General features: G+C 40.6%; 1 protein-coding gene and 1 long non-coding RNA gene across 2 annotated transcripts in view; both read left to right on the forward strand.

Moving 5' to 3' along the window:
* Positions 1-3: 3 nt before the first annotated feature.
* LOC110951263 (uncharacterized) lies at positions 4-4220 on the forward strand. Its single transcript, XR_007942272.1, has 3 exons — positions 4-101; positions 212-287; positions 3776-4220. It is a non-coding gene; the product is annotated as an uncharacterized LOC110951263 (long non-coding RNA).
* Positions 4221-8905: 4685 nt separating this feature from the next.
* Positions 8906-21743, forward strand: part of phactr3b (phosphatase and actin regulator 3b) — a 64851-nt gene continuing 52013 nt past the window's right edge. The window contains exon 1 of the mRNA XM_022194256.2: positions 8906-9184. Coding sequence (XP_022049948.1) covers positions 9076-9184 — 109 coding nt within the window. The 5' untranslated portion in view covers positions 8906-9075. The remainder of the gene's footprint in view (positions 9185-21743) is intronic.

Consider the following 21743-nt stretch of genomic DNA (forward strand, 5'->3'; position numbering starts at 1 on the left):
ATGCTCGTTTCTCTGCCTTCAGTGTCCAGAGTGACAGTAGATTCATCTTCCTTCACTGTGAACTAAGCCTCTGTGACGCCAGAAACAACATCTGTGTCCCCGTGAGTCAGATGATCGGCCTGTTTATTATCAAAAAGAATCAGTCAGTGCTCTACGCAATCAAGTACTGGGAATAGGTATCTAAACTATATACCCGTCTCTCACCTCACAGTCTTGTGGAGACAGGATACCGCGCTCTGTTCCAGACTCAGCTCAGCTTGATCTCCTCAGCATTGGACCAATTGCCTGTAAGTATAGAATATAAGGTAGACATGTATCAGAGCTGATGTCTCAGCAACATGAACTACAGTGAAGCTTTAAAGGCTTTGTGTGCAACATTCAGAACCACTGTATGTCAGTAAAGCACCAAAACAAACAAGCATGTCAGCCACGCCTCATCCTTCCTTTCACATTTCATTTACAGCCAGAAATGCAATGTCCAACAAGAAATAATCAGCTATAAGCATTAGCCAACACTAGCACTGTTAAAAAAAAACCCACACAGAACGTCTTAATGAGTTGTTGCCAAGACATCTAACATTATCTTCACTTCACCCGTCTCTCTTCTCTGCTCACACACAGACCAGAGCAGACCAACAGCAGAAAGCAAGTAGCAGAGTAAGCAGCAAAACAGCTGTTAGGATATAATAAAATAAACCACTCTGGTTTTATGTTCTCCATGTCACGGGTTAACATGGAAGGATCCAAATGCAGAAACAACAGACTGGCAGGTTAGAATACAGAAAAAACTTTAATTAAAACAAACTTGGCAAGGTTCCAAAGGCAAGGGAGGGAACTGAAAGGGGCTGAGTGTTCAGGAAAACTCCAAACTTTTAGGTCTGGTTTCCCATACGGGGATTAAACCTTTGTTCTCGACTAAATCACATTGTAAACCAGGACTTTCTGAATTGGCTTTCTCAGACATTGATTAAAATAGTCTCAGACTTGTCCTAGACCTGAGTTAAATAGTCTTTTCTCCTAAATGTGAGACTAGAGCTAATCCAGGTGTCAATCTCGATTTATATTAATCCTGAACAGAGGCAGGTTTAGCTTCAGAGTAAAGGCTGTATATCAGGCTTTGCAAAAGTTCTGTTACACGGTTTCATGATCTTTAGAGACTTTACATGTCGGAGTGAAAAATTCCATTAAATAAACTGAAAGTTCTACCTTATAGGCAGGTGTCCTTAATATAATTTTTTTCTCCGGTGAAGTTGTATCAAGATGGAAGTCAAAAGAGTTGAGATATCTGCTCTCCTTCGTGCTGGCCACAACAAGTCTGACAGAGCCAAGCAGCTGAACATCAGCCGGATGACCGTCCACAGAGTCACGGAGAGGCTCAAGAATGGTGAAGATCTTTCAGTGATCTTTCAAGAATGGTGAAGACCTGAAAGATCTTCACCATTCTTTAGCCTCTCCGCAACTCTGTGGACGGTCATCCGGCTGATGTTCAGCACGAAGGAGAGCAGATATCTCAACTCTTTTGACTTCCATCTTGATACAACTTCACCGGAGAAAAAAATTTGTATTAAGGACACCTGCCTATAAGGTAGAACTTTCAGTTTATTTAATGGAATTTTTCACTCCGACATGTAAACGTCTCTAAAGATCATGAAACCGAGTGTAACAGAACTTTTGCAAAGCCCGGTATGTCATGGTGCATGGTGAAAATGAATTACTTTGACCATGTCAATGAAGCTGAAAGACCACGACCAAGACCAGAAAGAATATTGCTCACAATTACCCACACAATTAACCCACTAAATGAATTTGAAGACACAGATTTGCGTGACCGACACAATTCAGCTGAAATCTTGTTCGCTTCAGACAAAGCTTTCATGTGACTCAGTGAGGGGAACCCCTATACCTCCTTCCTTACAAGTACTTGTCACCTTGAGGATTTTGGCATGTGGAACCTTTCAACATGTAACAGTCAATTTGTGTGGTGTGAGTGAATCAGCTGTCTGCAAAATAATGCACAAAGTCCACGAAGCAATATGTGAACTGATAAGGGATTACATCAAGTTCCCTGATGCTGTTGATCAGACCAACCACAAGGTACAGTTCGGTGAATATGGGAACTTCCCTGTAGTATTAGGCTGTATTGATGGATGTCATATTTCTATTAAGTGTCCTTTAACAGAAGATGCTGAGCTGTACAGGAATTGCAAAAACTGGTTTTCAATAAATGTACAAGGTGTCTGCACTCCCACTATGCAGTTCTTCTTCTTTGTGTGCTTAATTTGAGGCAGGATAACACAGTGGAATCGCACTTGGTGACAGTGGTCATGCACAAATAAACTTCTTGTTCACCCCTTACCTTCATCCAGTCAGAGCTCATATCCACATCAGAGGACCAGTAAAGAGCATATTTAGTATCTGGAAGAATTGTTTTCATTGTCTCGGGAACACATTATGTTTTGAACCAATAAGATGCTGTATTGTCATTGGGGCGACAGCAGTGTTTCATTATTACCTCAGTACTTCGTGGCTGTCCAGACACACCAACCGAATATTGCAATGACCCACATGTTCCCATGGTAGAAGTAGTCAATGGCAAAACTGGACACATTGACAGAGACACCTTTGCTTTGCAGCGCTTTTCAGAAAAACTATGTGGAGTGATAAACAAGTGATGGAAATTGTGTGAGTTATATTCATTCAAAATTGTAGTCTATGCATTCCTTTTTTGTTTTCTGTGGTCAAATCATGATGTTTGTTTTCAGTTATGGAGTTCTCTGAAAAGAATTTCCTCTAAATGTCTTCTGTCTTTCACTGAAGTTTTTTGAGCACATTCTTTTTCCTTTCTCCAGATATGGGGTCAAACTCCAGTTACACATCCATACACTGCTAAAACTTATACTGGAATATTCCACCCCAGGTTTTCAGAGCAGCCTCACCTTTGCACCATGACCACATTTGATTTGGCTGCCAAAACATGATCTCAGTTGTCCTTGATTACCTTAATCTGAAAGTCTGTAGTCTGGACCTAGATAATCTGAAGTTAAATAGCATCTCGGAAAGCAACCGGATTAGTGTGGATTAATTTAAACCACATTAGTTTAGTCCTGGTTTTATTAAAGCCCTGAACGCGAAACCAAGCCATAAAGTCCATGTGAATCTAAAAAAGGTCACTAATCCCAACACAAAGCTGATGTGAGAACCAGAAATCCGAAGCACAAAATACAAACCTGGTTAACACAAAGAGCACATGGATCATATGTAGGTAGTCAAGTTGGAACAGGTAGGAGAACTGGAGATGAAGCCACACGGGAGACAAGATGCAGGTGAAACAGAACGTGGCAATCAAAAGGGAGAAAAATAGAAAGAGACAGGAAGTAAAGACAACAAAAGACACACTCAGGCAGAGAATTACAAAATAAGACGGGAAAAAACAGCCTAAGACTATGGCACCTCAGACTGATGTCTGGTTTTCCAGTGCAATAAGGAAGTTCACCCTCTGTCAGTTTATAAAAATGCAGAGGGACAACAGTTTCAATAGGAGGGACTCACACGCACAGTCATAGATAACAATACACTGCCAGCTGCCAACACAAGAAACACAAAAGCTGAGAAAACAACACTAACTGATGAAGTGTGACTTCAGTCACTGCTAAGGATGCCATTACTCCATTTTTTCTTTACATAGCAAATAGTTGTTAATTAATTCCCTATTTGTTTTAAAAATCTCCTGTCTTGCACCATTAACTATACTTCCTTTTTGTTTCCTGATCTTTAGGGGACAAGTGACCTGTTAAAGGAGTGAGCTGGGCAACTCTACAAACTGATGCATGCTTATTTTTTTAAGATATTTTTAGTTTAGATGGTGTCTAATTTCTTATTGATTAAATGCCCTTCATTTTAATAGTTTCGGTGAGAAGGCAGTGCTCAGCGCTGACTCTGTTTTAGCTCCCTACAAACTTTGTGTGAACTGTGAAAAAAAAAAATGCAATAAAGATACATTAACAGGAAAATAAGTTGCAATAAAAATGTGCACGAAAATATGACTTGTGGCAATTCATGAAATGACTATAAATGTCTGAGATTGATTGTGAATGTAGAAAATGATGCTGTTAGCTGATTATCAACATGAAACTTTGTAATCATAACAATAAACAGCATTTAGCCTTTATACATTCACCCATTGTGGATACTACTTGTAAAGTGTCCTCATAGAACATAGACAGAACCAGACAGAGCCTACCCCCATGTGGACTGACATTTGTATTGCATGCTTTTATATGATATGGTTGTTTCATTGGTTTTATGAACAAAACCGCCTTTCTACCTAGCATTTCAAGACAAAATACACTGTGTATCCTCAAGACCTAACATGAAGTTACCTATGCTACTTTTTAAATTATTTTTCTTTAAATCAAACTACATATACAGCTGCAGCTGTAAGATGAATCTGATTTTAGCTGTTGTGTCAAAGTGAGTCAGGTTGTGTCTCCCCTTGCCCAAACCTAAGTCCATCAAATTAGATGATAGATATGTGGTTTGTGCATCCCTTCTACAATGACATCCATACATCCATTCTCTATACATCGCTTTATCCTCACTAGGGTCGCGGGGGGTGCTGGAGCCTATCCCAGCTGACGCGGGCGAAGGCAGGGGACACCAAAGACAGGTCGCCAGTCTTCTACAATGAAATGCAGCAACATATTCAGATCTAATGCCTGTATCATCAGGATAACAATGTATCTGTTCCTTGTAGGAACATCCATCCATCCATTCTCTATACACTGCTTTATCCTCACTAGGGTCGCTGGAGCCTATCCCAGCTGACTCGAGTGAAGGCAGGGGAAACCCGGACAGGTCACCAGTCTGTCTGATTTGAACTGGGGATCTTCTTGCTGCAAGGCGAAAGTGCTAACCACTACGCCACTGTGGAGCCTTATCCATCCATCCACAATCTATTCACAATATGTACTTAATCCTGATTAGGATCGCCGGGGGCTGGAGTCTATCTGCACTGACTTAGTGTGAAGGCAGGGGACAGCCTGGACAGGTCATCAGTCCATACACATAGGGACAAGCAAGCATACTCGCATTCACACCTATGGACAATTTAGAATTACCAGTTAACCTCAGCATGTTTTTGGACTGTGGGAGGAAGCCAGAGTACCCGGAGAAAACCCATGCTGCACAAGGAGAACATTGAAACTCCATGCAGAAAGATCCCAGGCCCAGGCCAGGTTGCGAATCAGGGATCCTCTAGCTGAAAGTCGACAGTGCAAACCACCAAGTCACTGTGCACGGCACCTTCTAAAACCAATATGAATTATTCTTTAATACCAAGCTGTATTATGAAATGACAGCATTGTGGTTAAGATTAGATTTTCGGCATGGAACTGGTCTAGGTAAGCTCTGGGAAATATTGTGATTTGGGTTGAAGTGACTTTGTTAACTTTAAAGGATCTTTGTCATTATAATAAAAATAAACATATTGTTCTGCTCAGGCTGTCCAGTTTAATTGAGGCATGCATACATATGTCAGGATCGATTCCCCGTTTCCTCTTCCTGCAGGAGGACATCCTCAGAACCACTTTGACTCACATCCCCCTGTATCAAAAAATCCTGACCTGCGTAGACATAAGCAGAAGTGATCTGAGTTTCTTCACACAAGTATAAGGAAGCTGCCTTATGGTGGGTGGACTAGACAAAAGGAGTATTTTTGCTGTCAAGTGAACTTTCACAGTGAAGAGGCTCCAGCAAAAACTGTAATTATATTCCACAAACCCAGACTATTTATCGGTTCCTCTTGCAAGATATTTATCATTGGCCTCCATTGCTTACAGTCCTGCCAGTGTTAGGGGACGGTCATGCTTTGAAAAAGTGAAGGAGAGAAAAAACAGAAGACAAACTGTCATGTTAAGATTACTGTTCGGCTGACTTTTTTTGATCCACCTGTCCATGCTGGCCTGAGAGTCATGCTATATATTAAAGATTGGACAGAGCCACTGGGACATCACTACTACTGTTTTTAATTTGGTCTTGGTATTTGGCTGATATCACGTTGGGTCATTGAAACTGGGAGTAACAAGGAAGTGGTGGATCTGACTACATAACCTAAGCACGCTCTGTGTCAATCACAAGGTACAGTAGCCCGAAACCACCTTAAAACATACCCTGATTTTTGTCTCTTTTACTGTAAATGGAACCATATTTTACACTAATTTACAAACTAAACATCATCTTGTATGTAACTCCTAAACTCACTGCAAAAAAATGTTTACTGCAGCAACACATCAAAGAAGAAACAAGGTCATTTTCTCATTGACTTCTGTGAAAATTGACTTCTTTTTGCAACCAGAAGAGACACCCCCTGCTGGCTGTTGGAAGGAACGCAGATTTAAGGCAATTTGGTGTTGGCTTCACTTTTTGAACATGGAGGCAATGTTCATCTTTTATAAGATCTGCACAGAAAACATTGCATTTGTCAGCTTCTTCGGGGAGTAGATGGTGGTGTCTAAGGTGGAGCATGCCTGGTCTGAATATGTCAGCACATGTTCTCTAATCTTAGTTCTAATCCACATGAATGTGTGAACCGACATTTACAAGACTGAGACGCTGAAGTTCATCCAAGCCCAAGTGATTTCACGTCAAATGAACCCACTTTACAGCTGGGATGCATGAATCTGCTGGCAGGTGTAATGCATCACCACTCTCTGACTTTGACTTCCTATAGCAGCAGCATCTGAAAAGACAACAGCAGATCGGATCAGTGGGCAGCACATCTCCTGGCAGGAAAGCTCTATTCAATCAGCGTAGACGATTCAGTCCAGAGGGAAAATGTCATTAAGAAAGTCTTCATTTTCTACCATCCCCAGTGGACATGAATCCAATGCTGCATTCAATGACTGTAGGATACATTCAACTTCAAATGTGGCCTCACATAAGAGACACTGAAGAACAAAATAGAGCCTGAACATAAACTACTGCTTTTTTAAAGAGCAGATTAAACCCAAGTATTTATTAGAAATCAGTTTTTTGATCTGCCAAATTCAGACAGTGATTCATACTTTAGATTGCGATAAATCATTATGATGTACTTTGTGAGGAAATCATGTAAAAGTTTTTTTTTTATGTTGCATACATTTAAGGATTATGAAGCTCATTTGTGCATCAGGATCCTGTGTTAGTTTTTCACTTTAAAGCTCTTCCAAGAAAAAAAAAAGAGTAGATTTTGCTTACATCTTGCTCCTCTCACAATATGAGCTACGTGCTTGGAACAAAGATCTTGAAACTGGAATTTCAGCATAGGACTGGAAATCTGCCTGCTCTGTAACTCATCCAACACACCCAGCTCAGAGTCATTCATTATAACTGGCTAATGCGAACATACATAACCAGATATATGCAATAAATGCCTATATTTTGGCAGTGTAGAAAAATTAAAACATTTTTGGAGAGCCACATGTGAGAAGATTATTTCATATTTTATTTTTATATCCAACAGAACATAACTATCATAAAAATTAACAAATAATGGTGAACCTCAACGTTCTAAATATAACAAAGGACAGAAAGAAAGAAAGAAAGAAAGAAAGAAAGAAAGAAAGAAAGAAAAAGAAAGAAAGAAAGAAAGAAAGAAAGAAAGAAAGAAAGAAAGAAAGAAAGAAAGAAAGAAAGAATAACTTACATATTTTTAAGAAAAACAAAAAGAATGTTAGGAATTTTGGGGACCTTTTATTAATTTTGTGGTGAACTATGCAGTTTCTGTATAGGATGAATTGTAACCTGTTGGTTGTAGAGAGCAGTTTGTTGCTTGTTGATTGTTTTGTTCTTCTTTTATAATATGTCTACATTAAACAAAAAAAGATATTATTTGGGGGGCAGCTTTTTCTCCAACAATATCTTTGTTCTTTTCTTTTCAACAAACATTTACATGTAGAAAAGTAACCGCCTCTCTCAATTAGTAGATAGTTATCCACATTGTCTTCTTCTTTGTTCATCCTTTATTTTATTTTGCTCTTTTTATGTTTAACTGACTGACTTTTGGATCAAACTGTATGTTAAAGCACAACAACACTGCAGATCTGTTTTTCTTTGGTCTGTGTTCTACTTTGCTAAGAGGGGAACAGCAAAAATGATAGTTCAAAAATTGTAGGAACATCAGTCAAAAAAATTAAATTAAAAATGAGCAGGAAATATGCACAGGTTCTGCCATTTTTTTGCAGATTCTTCTGCATGAAGAAAATGCACATATTGCCCCTCAAAACTCAACACTCTTCAAACCTGCATGGCTCTCAACAAGCTACTCCTCTACACATTTACACCATTCATAAAGAATCCCCAAATCGCCTTTTATCTTCTTTGTTTCCCAATATAACCACCCTTTCTAGGGGTAGGTTTGATGACATTTTATTTGTCCAGCGTCCAACAGTTGGTCTGTGAGCCTTTATCCAAAACAGAACTATTACCTTTTTGGCATTCAGAAAGCCGAGCTTCGTCAATATTTGTTGATTTTTATTATAATTACACCACCAGTCAAAAGTTTGGACACACCTTCTTATTCAGTGCTTTTTATTTATTTTATTATTTTCTACATTTTAGATTAATACTGAAGAGTGACCCTACATAACGCCATATGTAATCTTTTATAGTTTTGATGTCTTCAGTATTAATGTACAATATATAAAATAATTTAAAAAATGATTGAATGAGAAGGTGTGTCCAAATATTTGACTGGTAGTGTAGCTGTATCTTGTGGATATAGGCCAATTAGAAACAATATAGCATTTCGCATGTAGCTCTGACCTCTTCCTAAAATGTTTTCATTTTTCTACACTGTCCAACATAGTGAAAGTGTTTCTTTTTGCTCTGTGCATTTAAAAAATGAAGTCATTTTTACGAGCAACACGTGAAGGCGTCATGATGCTGCGCGCGTAATGGATTTCCCCAGCGCTGCTGCTTATCGGGGACCAGGAGCTGCAGCTGCAGCAGTCCGACCACATTAAATTTGCTCCTCCATTTCATGCCGGTGACCTTGGTCGACGGCGATCACGCCTCTCGGTCTGGGCTTTTCTTCTCGCCATGGCAGCAGCGGACGGCCTGGATGAGGACTGCGTGCTGCAGCGGGGAAGATCTCAGAGTGACCCGAGCAGCATCACCGAGGTCCGGCTGGGTGAAGCGCACAGAGCAGGTGAGAGGAGAAGGGGGGCCTGGACGCTTGTTGGACATCAGCTCCTGATTGGGGGCAGGTGGTCAGTTGGTGGTTGGTTTGGAGGCACATCACGGTGTCGGGGTTCGCCTGGATCCAGTCGGTGATCCCTCTGAATTCGTATGCAACAAACGTAGGTTGTGTTGTAAAACGTGCGTCATTTCGCTACTATCCTCTCCATGTTCTGCGCCGCGAGGAGCTGCTGGCCTTTCTATGTGAAGCTGCATTAATAGGAATGTCACCCACAATGACGTGATGAATCAGGGGAGTTGTTGTCATGAAACATCCCGCATGAGATGCTTCCAACTGGTGTCCATCAAATGTGTGCGTGTTCAGCTTTATGACATGCAGATTTTTAACCATTTGGAGAACCTTCGTGTCAGACCCTCACCTTCCAGCTCCTCATCCTCTCATCTAACCATGATTGAAACCTTGCAGATTGGTGCAAAGAAAATCATCAACTTAGTGTCTTTATGTTCCTGTATTTCTGGAATAAGTGTGTTCGTGCAGTCTGCTTGTAGAACTTGCCATCACACACTGACTGCAGTATGTTGAGCTGAAGGTGATGAGAGTGCTGGTTGTGTATTTGGCTGTTTCCATGGTGATCCAAATGGCAGAAGGCAGCGCTTTGGCTCTCCAACTGTGAGCCGACATGGTGTTTGTCTGTCTGCTCCACTGTGCTGGTCTTTTTCTCTTTCAGTGCACTCGGTTGATGTACAGCAGCCAGAGATTTAAGGTTGAAATGCCACTTCGACTGTGAATCGTGTTTATCTGCGAGGTGGGATTCACATTTCCTGCTTGGGAATCACTGCACAGACGGTGGCTATAAAGTGGTGGTCATAAATTTCACTGTTTTGAAAGGGATTGGAACAGTGGATCAACATGAAACCATGATAAATCATTCATTTTTCCCCTTGATGACGCGGTTTTCCTGCCATGTGCTGTACGTTCAACTGGTTCCACAGCAGAACAAGTGATGACTACAGCAGAGAAGTTGACACAGTGCAGCTGTTGTATCTGGACAAAAAAGACACCCAGTTGCTGAATCACAATCTGATGTGTGCTGGGGGTTGCAGCGTAATACCCAAGATGAGATTCTTGGCTTCATACTGTAGCAGAGATGTCCATTTTCATCTGTGTGTGATATTGCAGTCTGTTTGAACATCAGGGGCCAGCTATCTTTAGATAAGAGGGCCACGGCACTGCAGAAAGGATCCTCAAGTTCTCTTGCCAGGGGCGGATATTGTTGTGCTCATGCCCTCGGTTTCCAGTGCTTGTCACGTTGTCATGGTTGTTATGGTTACGTAACGAGGTTGGTGTATGTGGAACTCTGAGACAATGCACGCAGGCCCGTCCTGTGATGTGTTCTTCATTATCATGTCAAACTACACGTGGAATTCAGCCACCCCCAGATATCATCCGGCATCGCAGCATCGGGCAATGCAGCAAGCTAAAACCCGCCCGTCCTCCCCTTCTCCTCCGTCCATCCCCTCCGCTCGGTGCTAACCCTTTCCTAGCCCTGGCACCCCCCTACTGCGGCTTTGATCCCGCCACTCGAAGAACCACATCCATTAAAGGGGAGAAAAGGGGGGAGTGACAGATCTGTGATGGTGGTATTATCATGGCATCCAGCTGGGCAATGTCACAGTGAATCAGCTGCACAATAGACTGGACTTAATATACAAACGACTTCATCTTCCACTGCAGGAAAATGAAATATTTTCTCTACAGCATGTGGTTGCAGAAAAGAAAAAAACAACAACTTGCCATTTGTGCTGAATCTTCCCTTCAGGACAGATTCTCATTCTGCTCTTTTTGATTCCATATGCAGCACTGATTTCACCTGAATTTCCCAGAAGTTTCCGCCTGACAGACTGACAGGCTGAGAATAAAACAGTGCTATTGATTCACATCTCTTTACATGATGTTCTGTGGATGGTTTCATAAGGAGCCACCTTGTCCAGCACATTCAGGTTACATCACTAGTTCTGCTGGAGATGATGCAGAACAGCAAGTGCAGCCAAGACGTTGTAGCTCAAAGGTGGAACTCATGCTGCATTCAAATTTTTGGCATATGCGGTTTAGCCAGCAAGCCGCATATTCATTACTTTCAATGGATGAAGTGAGCCTGTGCCAGAGCAATGTGGCACTTAACGTGCCAGCAGACAGAAGTTGGCAGAGCGGCTCCAGTTATTTCCAGCTTTTACAGTCTATCCTCAAGAAAGACAAGTGTGATAATGAATCAATTGAAGAGACATGGGTGTGTCCACATTCTAACAAACCAACTGTGTGATCAATCAGGAACTATACAATACAAAAAGATCTATCCAGTGAATGGGTTTGGCTTTAAAATCACACACAATTGTTATTTATATCTTGGTACTTAATTGTCAGCACAACTAGAATTTGCTTTGAAATAAATCTAAAGGTCAATGTTTTTGTATTAGGAATGTAATAAAACCCACTGTCTGAGAATTATCACCAAGTTCAGTTCCCCTCAGCTCTATGCAGGATTTTAACTTCTTTCTGTTTGTTGTGTTGGTTTTGTTACTGCTCTAATTAGCATTGTTTCCAACCAAAATAGACCTCTTATTAGTCAAAAAAGCTTTGATAAACCCTTCGTACACTGCCTAGCTGGACCCAAACAGCAGACAAATATAGCTAGCAACTATGTGGTGAACACAGTCTACCATTTAACAGCTGGAGGCACAGATTGGTTTCTCACATGGTAGCAGTTGAGACCAAAGTGGGGCCAAAAAAGGTTTAATTCGACTTAAACTGTGGAATAGATCTGACTTAGGTGAATGCTAAAGTCTGCTAGACGTGTAGTTGTTTGCTCACAGCAATTATGATCTATTATCAGACCATAATCTGTTAATGTGGATGTTAAAGCATGTTTGTTTGCCCCAAAAGTAGTCACAAAAAATAAAAATAAAATGCAATATAGTAAAAGGGTAATTTTGGTTTATTATATTTGATTCTAATAACACTCTTTATCGTCACACAGTCTCACACACACACACACACACACACACACACACACACATGTACACACACGTACACACAAGAGATTATTAGGATGTTAAAATTGAAATAAGTAACAGGGATTGGAGATAGACCACCATGCTTTTTTTGTTGTTTTAGTTTTTTTTAGGGCCGATGCCAAATATTAGCAATCAAGGAGACAGTAATCGGTATTTGGAACGATATACATTTGCAGTAAAGATTAAAAATCTGGTATCAAAATTTGCAGAAACCTCACTTAAATGCCTTTGTTTAATTAAGTTTTAGAATTGCAAGAGAATGAGAATAAAAAGGCCAAAAATAACTTATTAAAAAAAGTTTTAGAAGTTGATAGGCTATTACTTGTGATGTGTAACCAATCAGTGGGTGGTGTGGGCGGGACATAGAGAGAGAGACGACAGCATCAGAACCAAAATTAAGCATTTAAAAATTTATAACTGTAATATTTTTTTTTTGTTTTAAATTATAACAATATCTGAAAGACACTGAATACTGAATCTTAAAATTGGTAGACCCTGAAGGGATACATCTAACAAAAAAAAGAAATAATATTTTATGCATCAAGCTGATTGATAATATCTGGGAATTCAGTGTCATTGTTTGGTTAAGTGTTCTTACAGGTCAAGATTGCCTGTAAGACGATCAAACCTCCGAGTCAGTCAAGCCTGTGAAAACTGCTTCCCAGTCTTCCTGGTCCAATTCTGACTTTACAGCAGCTGTGCATACAGTTTTCCTGTGCAATGGGAGATTATTAGCAGCATTTTAGGTGCACTGACTTTCAATTTTAAGTGATGTGGAGGAACTAGCTTACCATATGGATTGTTGCAACCTGATAAAGAGTTTGAGACCTTTTGCTTTTTGCTCATCAGATTTGATTGGAGTGATGCTACCAGATGTCAGCAGTCAGTTCTGAGTGATATAATGTCTCAGCATCGTCGTCACAATGTGTGTGAGCATGGATGTGCAATGTGAAGTGAGGCAAATTAACTACAACATCGAATGCTGCAACTGTTTTTGCTGCTTGGTACATAAAGAAAACTTTTCTTATTTCTATGAGAAATCTACAAGAGAAGTCTGACAGAATATCCTTCACTCTGACTTAAGGGTTCTTGAATATACAGTGCAAAAAAAACTTTATTAAAAGACATGGAGTTTGCTGACATACATGTGCACAGCGAAATGAGAGAGGAACAGGACAGAAACAGTGAAAAAGGAGGATTTGGTTGCAAAAACAAATGCAGATGTATTGAAATATTCCGGCTACAAAAGGGATGATGCTGATCAAAATAGGTCCTGTGTCAGCGGGGTTTTCAACATTTGAATCGACACCTGAAGCGGAGTTATTCAAATCATCCGTTGAAAATTCTTCTCTTCTAAGAAAATTTTTGCAATATATGTTCTGCTGTCATTTTTTCCGTCATCGTGCAGCCCTATCAACGATTAACTTGTCACACGTAATCACAACCAAGAGAAATGATGGCAAAATCGTGGTTATGAAATGGAATTTTCCACATAAAATATTCATGTTTGTTTTCATTTCCTCTGCTGAAAGTGTTCGTCAAAGGTAGTTTGGCATCACGAAGGCTCCTGCAGTAAAGACACAAAGCTGAAGGACATCTTGATGCTGCCTGTCGCTCCCTGGTGCTGCCTCCAGCCTGGAGCAGCCTCTTCTCTCGCTCCTCTCATCTGCCTATTTAAGTCAGTGCTGCGCTAATCTGACATGCTGCTCTAACATCAAAGGCGTTCTCCCTGGACTCCTTCGCCATCCTCCAACCACTGCCGCCCCACCCGCACCTCTCAGCACAGATAGGCTCAGTTTAGTCCTCACATTCAGTCCGAGGGGACGAAGAGGGCCTGACGAGGAGATTAGGATTCTTTTTATGTGAATCAGGGGGCCTCATGTTTTATTAATCAGGAAGCCTATACATAAGCCAGTTGGTCGTTCCATATTCAGAGCTGTGATTGAATAGAGAGAAAAGCAAACCTGGCACCTGGCAGCTCGGCCCTACATGCATGTTCGGCTCAGCGAGGAGCACGTGCTAAATGTCTCTATAGCCACAGGAGTCGTTTCACAGCAGAGATGAAGCGAGATGAAAGGTGTGCATAGCTGTGAGTAGAGAAACAAAAAAGCAATGTCACTTCCACTGCGCTCAGTTGTCTCTGCGGAGATGTCAGCTGTACAGCGTTTGGCTGCGTGCCTGGTCACACAGTTTTTGTGCTGTTTCTGGAGTCCATGTCATGGACCAGGGGCTCACTGAAGATGTATCTTTGTCATTTTTTCTTCTTACAACACTCAAATTTCACATGCTTGCAGTGTCTGTGAAAGCACCACGGCGCTGTCATGCGGCTGAGGGTCTGGAGATTTTAGCCTGAGATATTCCAAACTACAGAGAACTAGACCCCTGATCTGTAATAGGAAACTTCGAATTTTCAGGTCATTGGGGTCCTGAAAGGTGAATTTTGCCACAGTAATATACAACTTCATTTAGCAAATACAGTGGTCCCTCGTTTATTGCCGGGGTTACGTTCCAGACCCTCCCGCGATAGACGAAAATCAAAGTAGCTACCATATTGTAACCCTTAAATAATGGTCGACTCACCGTTTCCAAGGCTGTGGGTCGGGCGGGTTACAGTTATCTTGTGTTTTTATGCTCATATCTTTTGCTGTCTTCCATGCTAAACATCCCCACATGACAGTTTTCTGCAGATTATATTTACCGCTCAACGCAACAAACACGGACCGCAGTCATCAGCTGCACCAAAAACAGTAAGAATGCGGAACCAAAATCTGGGACACGAGCAGAGTAATAAGTAAACACAAAACAATAAAATATCTGACCAAATAATCAATGAAATAGGATCCATGCACCATGGGAGTTTGGGGTGTTGGGGGTTTAAATGTCATTACTGTGGTTTTTGTTAGGTTTCTAGTGTTCTTAGTGTTTGTGTTTTATTGTGTTTTTGTGGTTTAGTCAGCCTAGTTAGTTTGGTTAAGTGTTATATATTATAAGTGTAATGTGTTTGATGACTTCCTGCGACAGTTTTGATTTTACCGACGTCTCTGTTTCAAAATAAAAGCATCTGGCAGTTGAAAAGTGCATAAAAGGCAGATATCCATTCTGCAGCGCCATTCTTCAACGCAGCTCACCACAAAATAAATGTAGAAAAATATCTATACCACAAAATTCTGTGATGTGGCGAAACGTCATACCAAATACAATTTAAAAAACCATGAAACAGTGAGAAGTGAAGCACGATATGGTGAGGGATCGCTGTACTTTCATCCAAAGCTACAGACATCTGAGAATAGACACAACATGATGTAGACAAGGACAACTATGTTCTTATCATGTATATTAGCCCTGTAAAAGCATGTGAAACTGCTTTAATATAGTGTAATTTATGCTGGAGTGAGAAGAAAACAGTCCTGTAACTTCTATTTTAACAAGCATGACAGTCTAGAGTCATGATAGGTGGCACAAAAATCTAGCTTCTCATGCTTTCGCAGGGCTAACATACATGATAGGCTGTTCAGTCAACCAGTTTGAACATTAATATCAAAGCAAGGTCGCACAGCATTCATTTGCATCAACCATGCTGAAAAAACCTAAACGGATGAATGCAAACATTTGGCCAGAAGACTCATTTTTATGGGCTGCACAGTGGAGTACTGGTTAGCACTTTCGCCTTGCACCAAGAAGATCCCTGGTTTGAGTCCCGGCCTGAGCCTGAGATCTTTCTGCATGGAGTTTACATGTTCTCCCTGTGCATGCGTGGGTTTTCTCCGTGCACTCCGGCTTCCTCCCACAGTCCAAAAATATGCTGAGGTTAATTGGTTACTCTAAATTGTCCGTAGGTGTGAATGTGAGAGTGATTATTTGTCTGTATATGTAGCCCTGTGACAGACTGGCGACCTGTCCAGGGTGTACCCTGCCTTCGCCCGAGTCAGCTGGGATAGGCTCCAGCACCCCCCGTGACCCTAATGAGGATAAAGCGGTGTATAGAGAACGGATGGATGGACTCATTTTTACATCACAGATCAACATAATATATTCACAACACTTAAAGTCGTGAGCAGAGACATTCTCAGTGTTTTCACATCATGCTCAAAGGAAAAATAGCTCATGGTCAGATGTGACAATAGCAAGCAGGAAGTGAGACCAGAGAATTTTTGAAAGGCATCTTCAAAACCTGCATTCCCGGAGAGCTCCAAAAATGCTGCTAAGTGGAGTCAAGAGCAGTTGAAAGGTGAAACGGATGATGAATCTGCCACAAGAGGGCTCTACTTGGCTGACGGCAAGATGTTGCATAAATGAGGTGAGCAGTCACTGTCACGGCAAGTCCAGCACTGCAGTCACCGGATCTCTCTCAAAGAATAGGGACGAATGGTTTGTCCAAGGTCGTGCTGCATATAGAGCGAGAATGGACAGACGCTGGACTCAGGATTACTCAGCACTGCACCGAAAGATTTAAGATGAGTTGGAATTAGTCTTGAAGTGAAATGCACTTTAAATGAAGATTCCCTCAATGCCAAATCAGCCCTCAGGCAGCATTAGAATAAGCTCAGAAATCTTCCGCGATTCAATCAAAAGTGGTTAAAACGAAAAGCTCCGCACAGAAAATGAAACTTTGCTTAACTTCATGTCCTTCTGCGGCTATTTTTAGAGCTGATACAAGCCCTTAGAGTTCTTCTTTTTGGATCTCGTGTCTCTTTCAAAAATGGAGCATCAGAAAGCAGTGGTGCAGGATTTAGCGTGAACAGCATTGCCATGATTAATGTGGAGCATTGCAGAAGTGATGTGACTGTAATCGAGGACTATAAATGAAAATGCTGCTTTGCTGAGATAGTAATAGTTTGTTCAGTGGGGGAATTTTACCCTTGAGTCCTCGGTGCTGAATTGATTCTTGTTTATTAGCTGGCTATGACTCAGTGGCACAGTAATTCAAAAGCACCCCCCACCTTTTTTTGTGCCAACTCATGCCTTATGCCATCGTGCGCTATGCAGAGACGTCGCTGGGTCCCACTGACTACAGGGCCCTGGGGAGCAGCACAGCAGGCGGGACAAAGCATGACGTCAGCGTGGACCAATGCGATGAGCGGACATAAACACTATTATGTAGGGGGCTCTCACAGTGTAGATACAAGGCCCAAAGAAACCCATCGAAGCCCCAGTGAAGCTTAAGAAAACCAGAAATTTCAGTTTGTTCATTTCAAGGGCAATTTTAAAATCAAGGTCTGTAAAAAGCACCTGACCAAATCTAATAAATTTTCTTCAATAATGTCACAAAATCACAGCTTTTTTTTTTTTTAACCTGTGTATCAGAATGATGGTGAGGTTCAGTCAGACCATTCTACATTCACTGTCAGTGTTAGAGAATGGTCTGGCTATATGAGACTATCACTTTCTGTGACTCTTTTCACATTACACATGCCACTTATTTCTCAGTCAGCTATTAACAAATAGTAATTGGATCCTACATTAACACATATTTCTGCTATTTTTTCATATTTATACAGTGTATTTTTCTCCATGCATTTTTGACTGGTTTGTGTCCTACAATCTTGAGTGCTCGCTGTCGATCATATCAGGCCTGCACTATGAAGCAAATTCAACATGTCCAGGATAGCAATTTTTTATCTGGCTTCGCTAAACCTACCAACATCAGTTCGGCTAAACAATCACGGGTTTCTCAGTCTAGCCTTGACCATGTTCGCATAAAAAGGTTGATGTAGATCAAACGCAAACGTTGGCATCTCTACAGCTTCATATTTCTCAAAAGAACAAATTGTAATCTGTAATCCTAGTCCAGTATGACGAGTTAGTCGGGAAGCAAAACTGGAAAAAAATCGTCAGTTTTTGTGAATGTGTACATTTACAGGGTTATCAATATTACCGGTCAGTTGTAATTTTGTTTGATTTAAGTTTATTATTAAAGATTCAAGATTCAGTTTTAATCATAATTATACATCACAAGATTATATGACAGAATTACAGATGAAGTCCCTTTATGCTGCTTACAAAAGCACGTTATTGAATTATTATATTAAATGTACTCATTTATTTAAAGAATAAATAGCCAAGTAATAAAAATAAAACAGTTTTCATAGTGATGTATAGGATGAATTCAGCAATCTCCCATTCAGTCTTACTCTTATGAAAGGGAATTTTAGTTTTATTCTGTCAGTTGCAATCCTGGCAGTGTAAAGAGTGAAAAAATTGAATAAATAGACTTACTGAAGATTTTTTTAAGGACAATATGCTGGATGTAAGGCTTTGATGTAATCAATTTTATCTTAAAAGTTTCTGGTGATTTTTCTTATCTACTCATATTTACCAGATTTTTTATATTTAATTTTGACAACAGTCAATTCTTCAGGGGATTCACAGGAAAATGAAGGAAATTTTCAAAATAGGCTATCCACTTACTAGGGTAGTGCCAAAGTTAGTCACTGTCATACTTTTTTTTTGTCATCTGCATGAATCAATATGTAGTTAATATCAACAGAATAGCATCTGATAATGTCCTGATTGTGTTTCCTGGCGGGTTATCCCTTTCAGACAGAAAAAAAGAACATAGATAGACGGTCTTTGTCTCCATTTAAAAGCTTGATTGAATGGCATCACAAACAGAAATGGTGAAACTGTACCACCCCATCCCCCACTACATGCACACACTGTCTCCCCTCCCCCGACAACAAAACAATCTGAGATCTCCACAATAGCAATAACAAGGATGCTTCACATACATTAGGATTTTAAGATGCCTCTCTGGTGTGTTCAAGTCCTTGGCGGAAGAGGAAAAATTAAAAACAGTGTGACGACCATGAAGCCATGCCCAAAGAGATGAATGGCTTGTGGCTTGTGTTTATTGCTCTGCACGCTGCCCACAGCCAATTTACTGTTTTCACTCCCAACAGTGCTTTGCTTTTATGCTCCACTGTGCTCTCTGTGTTCGTGATTTGTACAGTATTTGAACGAAACAAAGCCTTTATGCATTTAAATAGAAGCTGTTCTGCATGTTTGTCCTTTTGTTTTATGTCCTTAAAGCGTGTAATATGCAGGAATTGCTCGCACACATGCCATAATATGTTTTATTTCAAGAAAGGAATACAGTTTACTATGCAGAGGCAGAGGTCTACCTAGCGACTGGCATGTTGGGGGAAGCTATTTGACTTAAGCTGTCAGCCATTTACACATAATGTATCTTTTATGAATGTTTCATGTGCTGACCTAATTCCTTTCAGAGCCGAGTAAAAGCAATATGTTGCACATGAGGACACACCAGAGCATCCAGCTGATCGTTTTGACATCCAACAACAAGGGGATAGCAAGGGGAGGCCACATGGAAACGGAGTAGCGATGTGATCACTCTGATGCCCTGGAAAAGTGGAGAACAGAGAATCTTACACCACGCCTGCAGAGTTATTTTCAGCCGTTTGTTTTTACTAAATCTACACTGCATCCCACGGAGATGGGGAACAGAAACAGCCTCACGAGGGCTTTATCTCACAAAGAGATACTTTGCTCGCTGTGGCAGATGTAATTAAAGCAAACGCTTAAGCCCAGAGTGGGAACGGAGAGGCTGATCACTCTGACAGACTTGAATGTCTCAGCAGTGTAAGAGAAGGAAGAGGAGGAGGTGGGGGCAGCAGCTGCAGAAATCAGTCTGCTGAATCTGGGTGCTGGTCTTGAACACGTGAATCTCCCTGTAGAAAAAAATCCCTAAAAAGTCCAAATTATAGCTACTAATCAGCACTGAAACGCTGCTTCAAGTGAACCCCATTAAAGAAGTACAATGTACAGCTGTTTTGACAACAAGCATCCCCCAAACACAGACACGTGCCATTTATTCAAATGGATTAGAGCCTTTTCTGTAGTTTTCTGGCTCAGTCAAGAAGACTGGAGCAACTCTGGCTTCATTTCATGAACTCGGCAGGCTGCTGCTGGACCAATTAGTCGCATCATTAATCGACAGAAAGTTGCAAACTGTCCTCGCAGACAAATGGTAGTATTTGTTGTTTGCTGAGATACCTGATACAGTCTGTGTTTAAGTTTGTCTGACCTCCAGTGGTTTTGCTATTTACAATTCTTGTCTGTGAGAAACAAAGCAACAAAAAGCCTTGTAGAGAGAAGGTTGGGCTTGATGGATGGGTCAACAAAGCACATTGGTTGTTTGTTATTTCTTGTAGCCATGACTATGATAGTTTGCTCACCAAGTAGTTACAGTTAGCCACGTTGAATCGATCTATCAGGCTTTCAGTCCACTGCTTTAGTCCAGGCTTTAATATCTTAACAAGTATTGGATGGATTGCCATGGAATTTTGTACAAATGCTCATGATACATTGGAACAACTGGCTTTTCATCCATTGCCTTGTTCTTATGAAGAAATACCTGCAAAATGAATTTCATTCCTGTCTTTGTATTCAGTGCCAGTTGGCAAATATTACAATGCTGAGACATTAAACTAAGATGACTAATGTAGCAAGTATTCTACTAGCTTAGCACTATCATTGACATGGTTTTAGGAGCCATAAAGGAATTTTTGTTGATTAAATTAATGAAGTTAAGGGCATATTAATTGTTGTTTTTGTTTGTTTGTTTATCGTATTGTTTTGTGATTATGTTAAATAGGTTGATAGTGGGTCACCTACATATAGGCGAGGATAATCAAGCAAACATATTCACCTGTTCACATGGCTTGACGTTTTTCTTTGTTTGAGAGGGGGTGAGCTGGGTCACTGTATTTTTTTGTTGACCGCTATTGTTGCTATTTTTCTTTGGTTACTTTGATTATAACTTTGTGCACATTATCATGAGTTGATTATCTTTTTCTTTAATAAAAGGTTACATTTATTCGTTGGAGATTTCAGTGGATTCTTTTGTTTAGTTGGACAAACAGGCCCAGTCTCAGTCTCTCTGTGACTCTTGTTGGTTTAAATCGCTACAATAGTGATGCAACTCTGTGCCTAACTACAGCCTAACAGAGCTGCTAGTATGATTGTAGAGTTTTGTTTTTACCACAAACCCAGACAAAACTAAATTTCTGGATCCTCAAAAAGCCTGAAGTTAAATGTTTGTTTTTATCTTTAAATTTTGAGCATTTTATGCTACTAGCATTATTGAAAATTACATACTTGTATCTCAAACTAAATTCGGCCCCAATTTTGCCCTGTAGTTATTTGCACATGCTTGAGAATGAAAGAACATGCATGGGAAGCGTGGCCCCTATACTTTTGTACTAGAACACAGCTAAGTCATTTTTGTGCTTCAGCCTTTTCAAACCTTCTCCATACCAGTGAAAGAAATCTAAAATTGTCATCTGATCTTCATCGGTTGGTTGCGTAACAATCATACTTGAAGGTTTTGGAAGGAACTGAACAAGCACCTCCTGCTTATAGGAGTGTCAGATCATTCATCACACAAGAAAATACTCTGTCAGTTGAATATGTTCAAGTTTTAAGCTGTTGGTCAGTCAGAAAATCCAATTTGAACATGCCACCTTGGCTTCCGGAAG

Source organism: Acanthochromis polyacanthus, chromosome 5 (assembly GCF_021347895.1).
Source record: "Acanthochromis polyacanthus isolate Apoly-LR-REF ecotype Palm Island chromosome 5, KAUST_Apoly_ChrSc, whole genome shotgun sequence".
Classification (NCBI taxonomy): domain Eukaryota; kingdom Metazoa; phylum Chordata; class Actinopteri; family Pomacentridae; genus Acanthochromis; species Acanthochromis polyacanthus.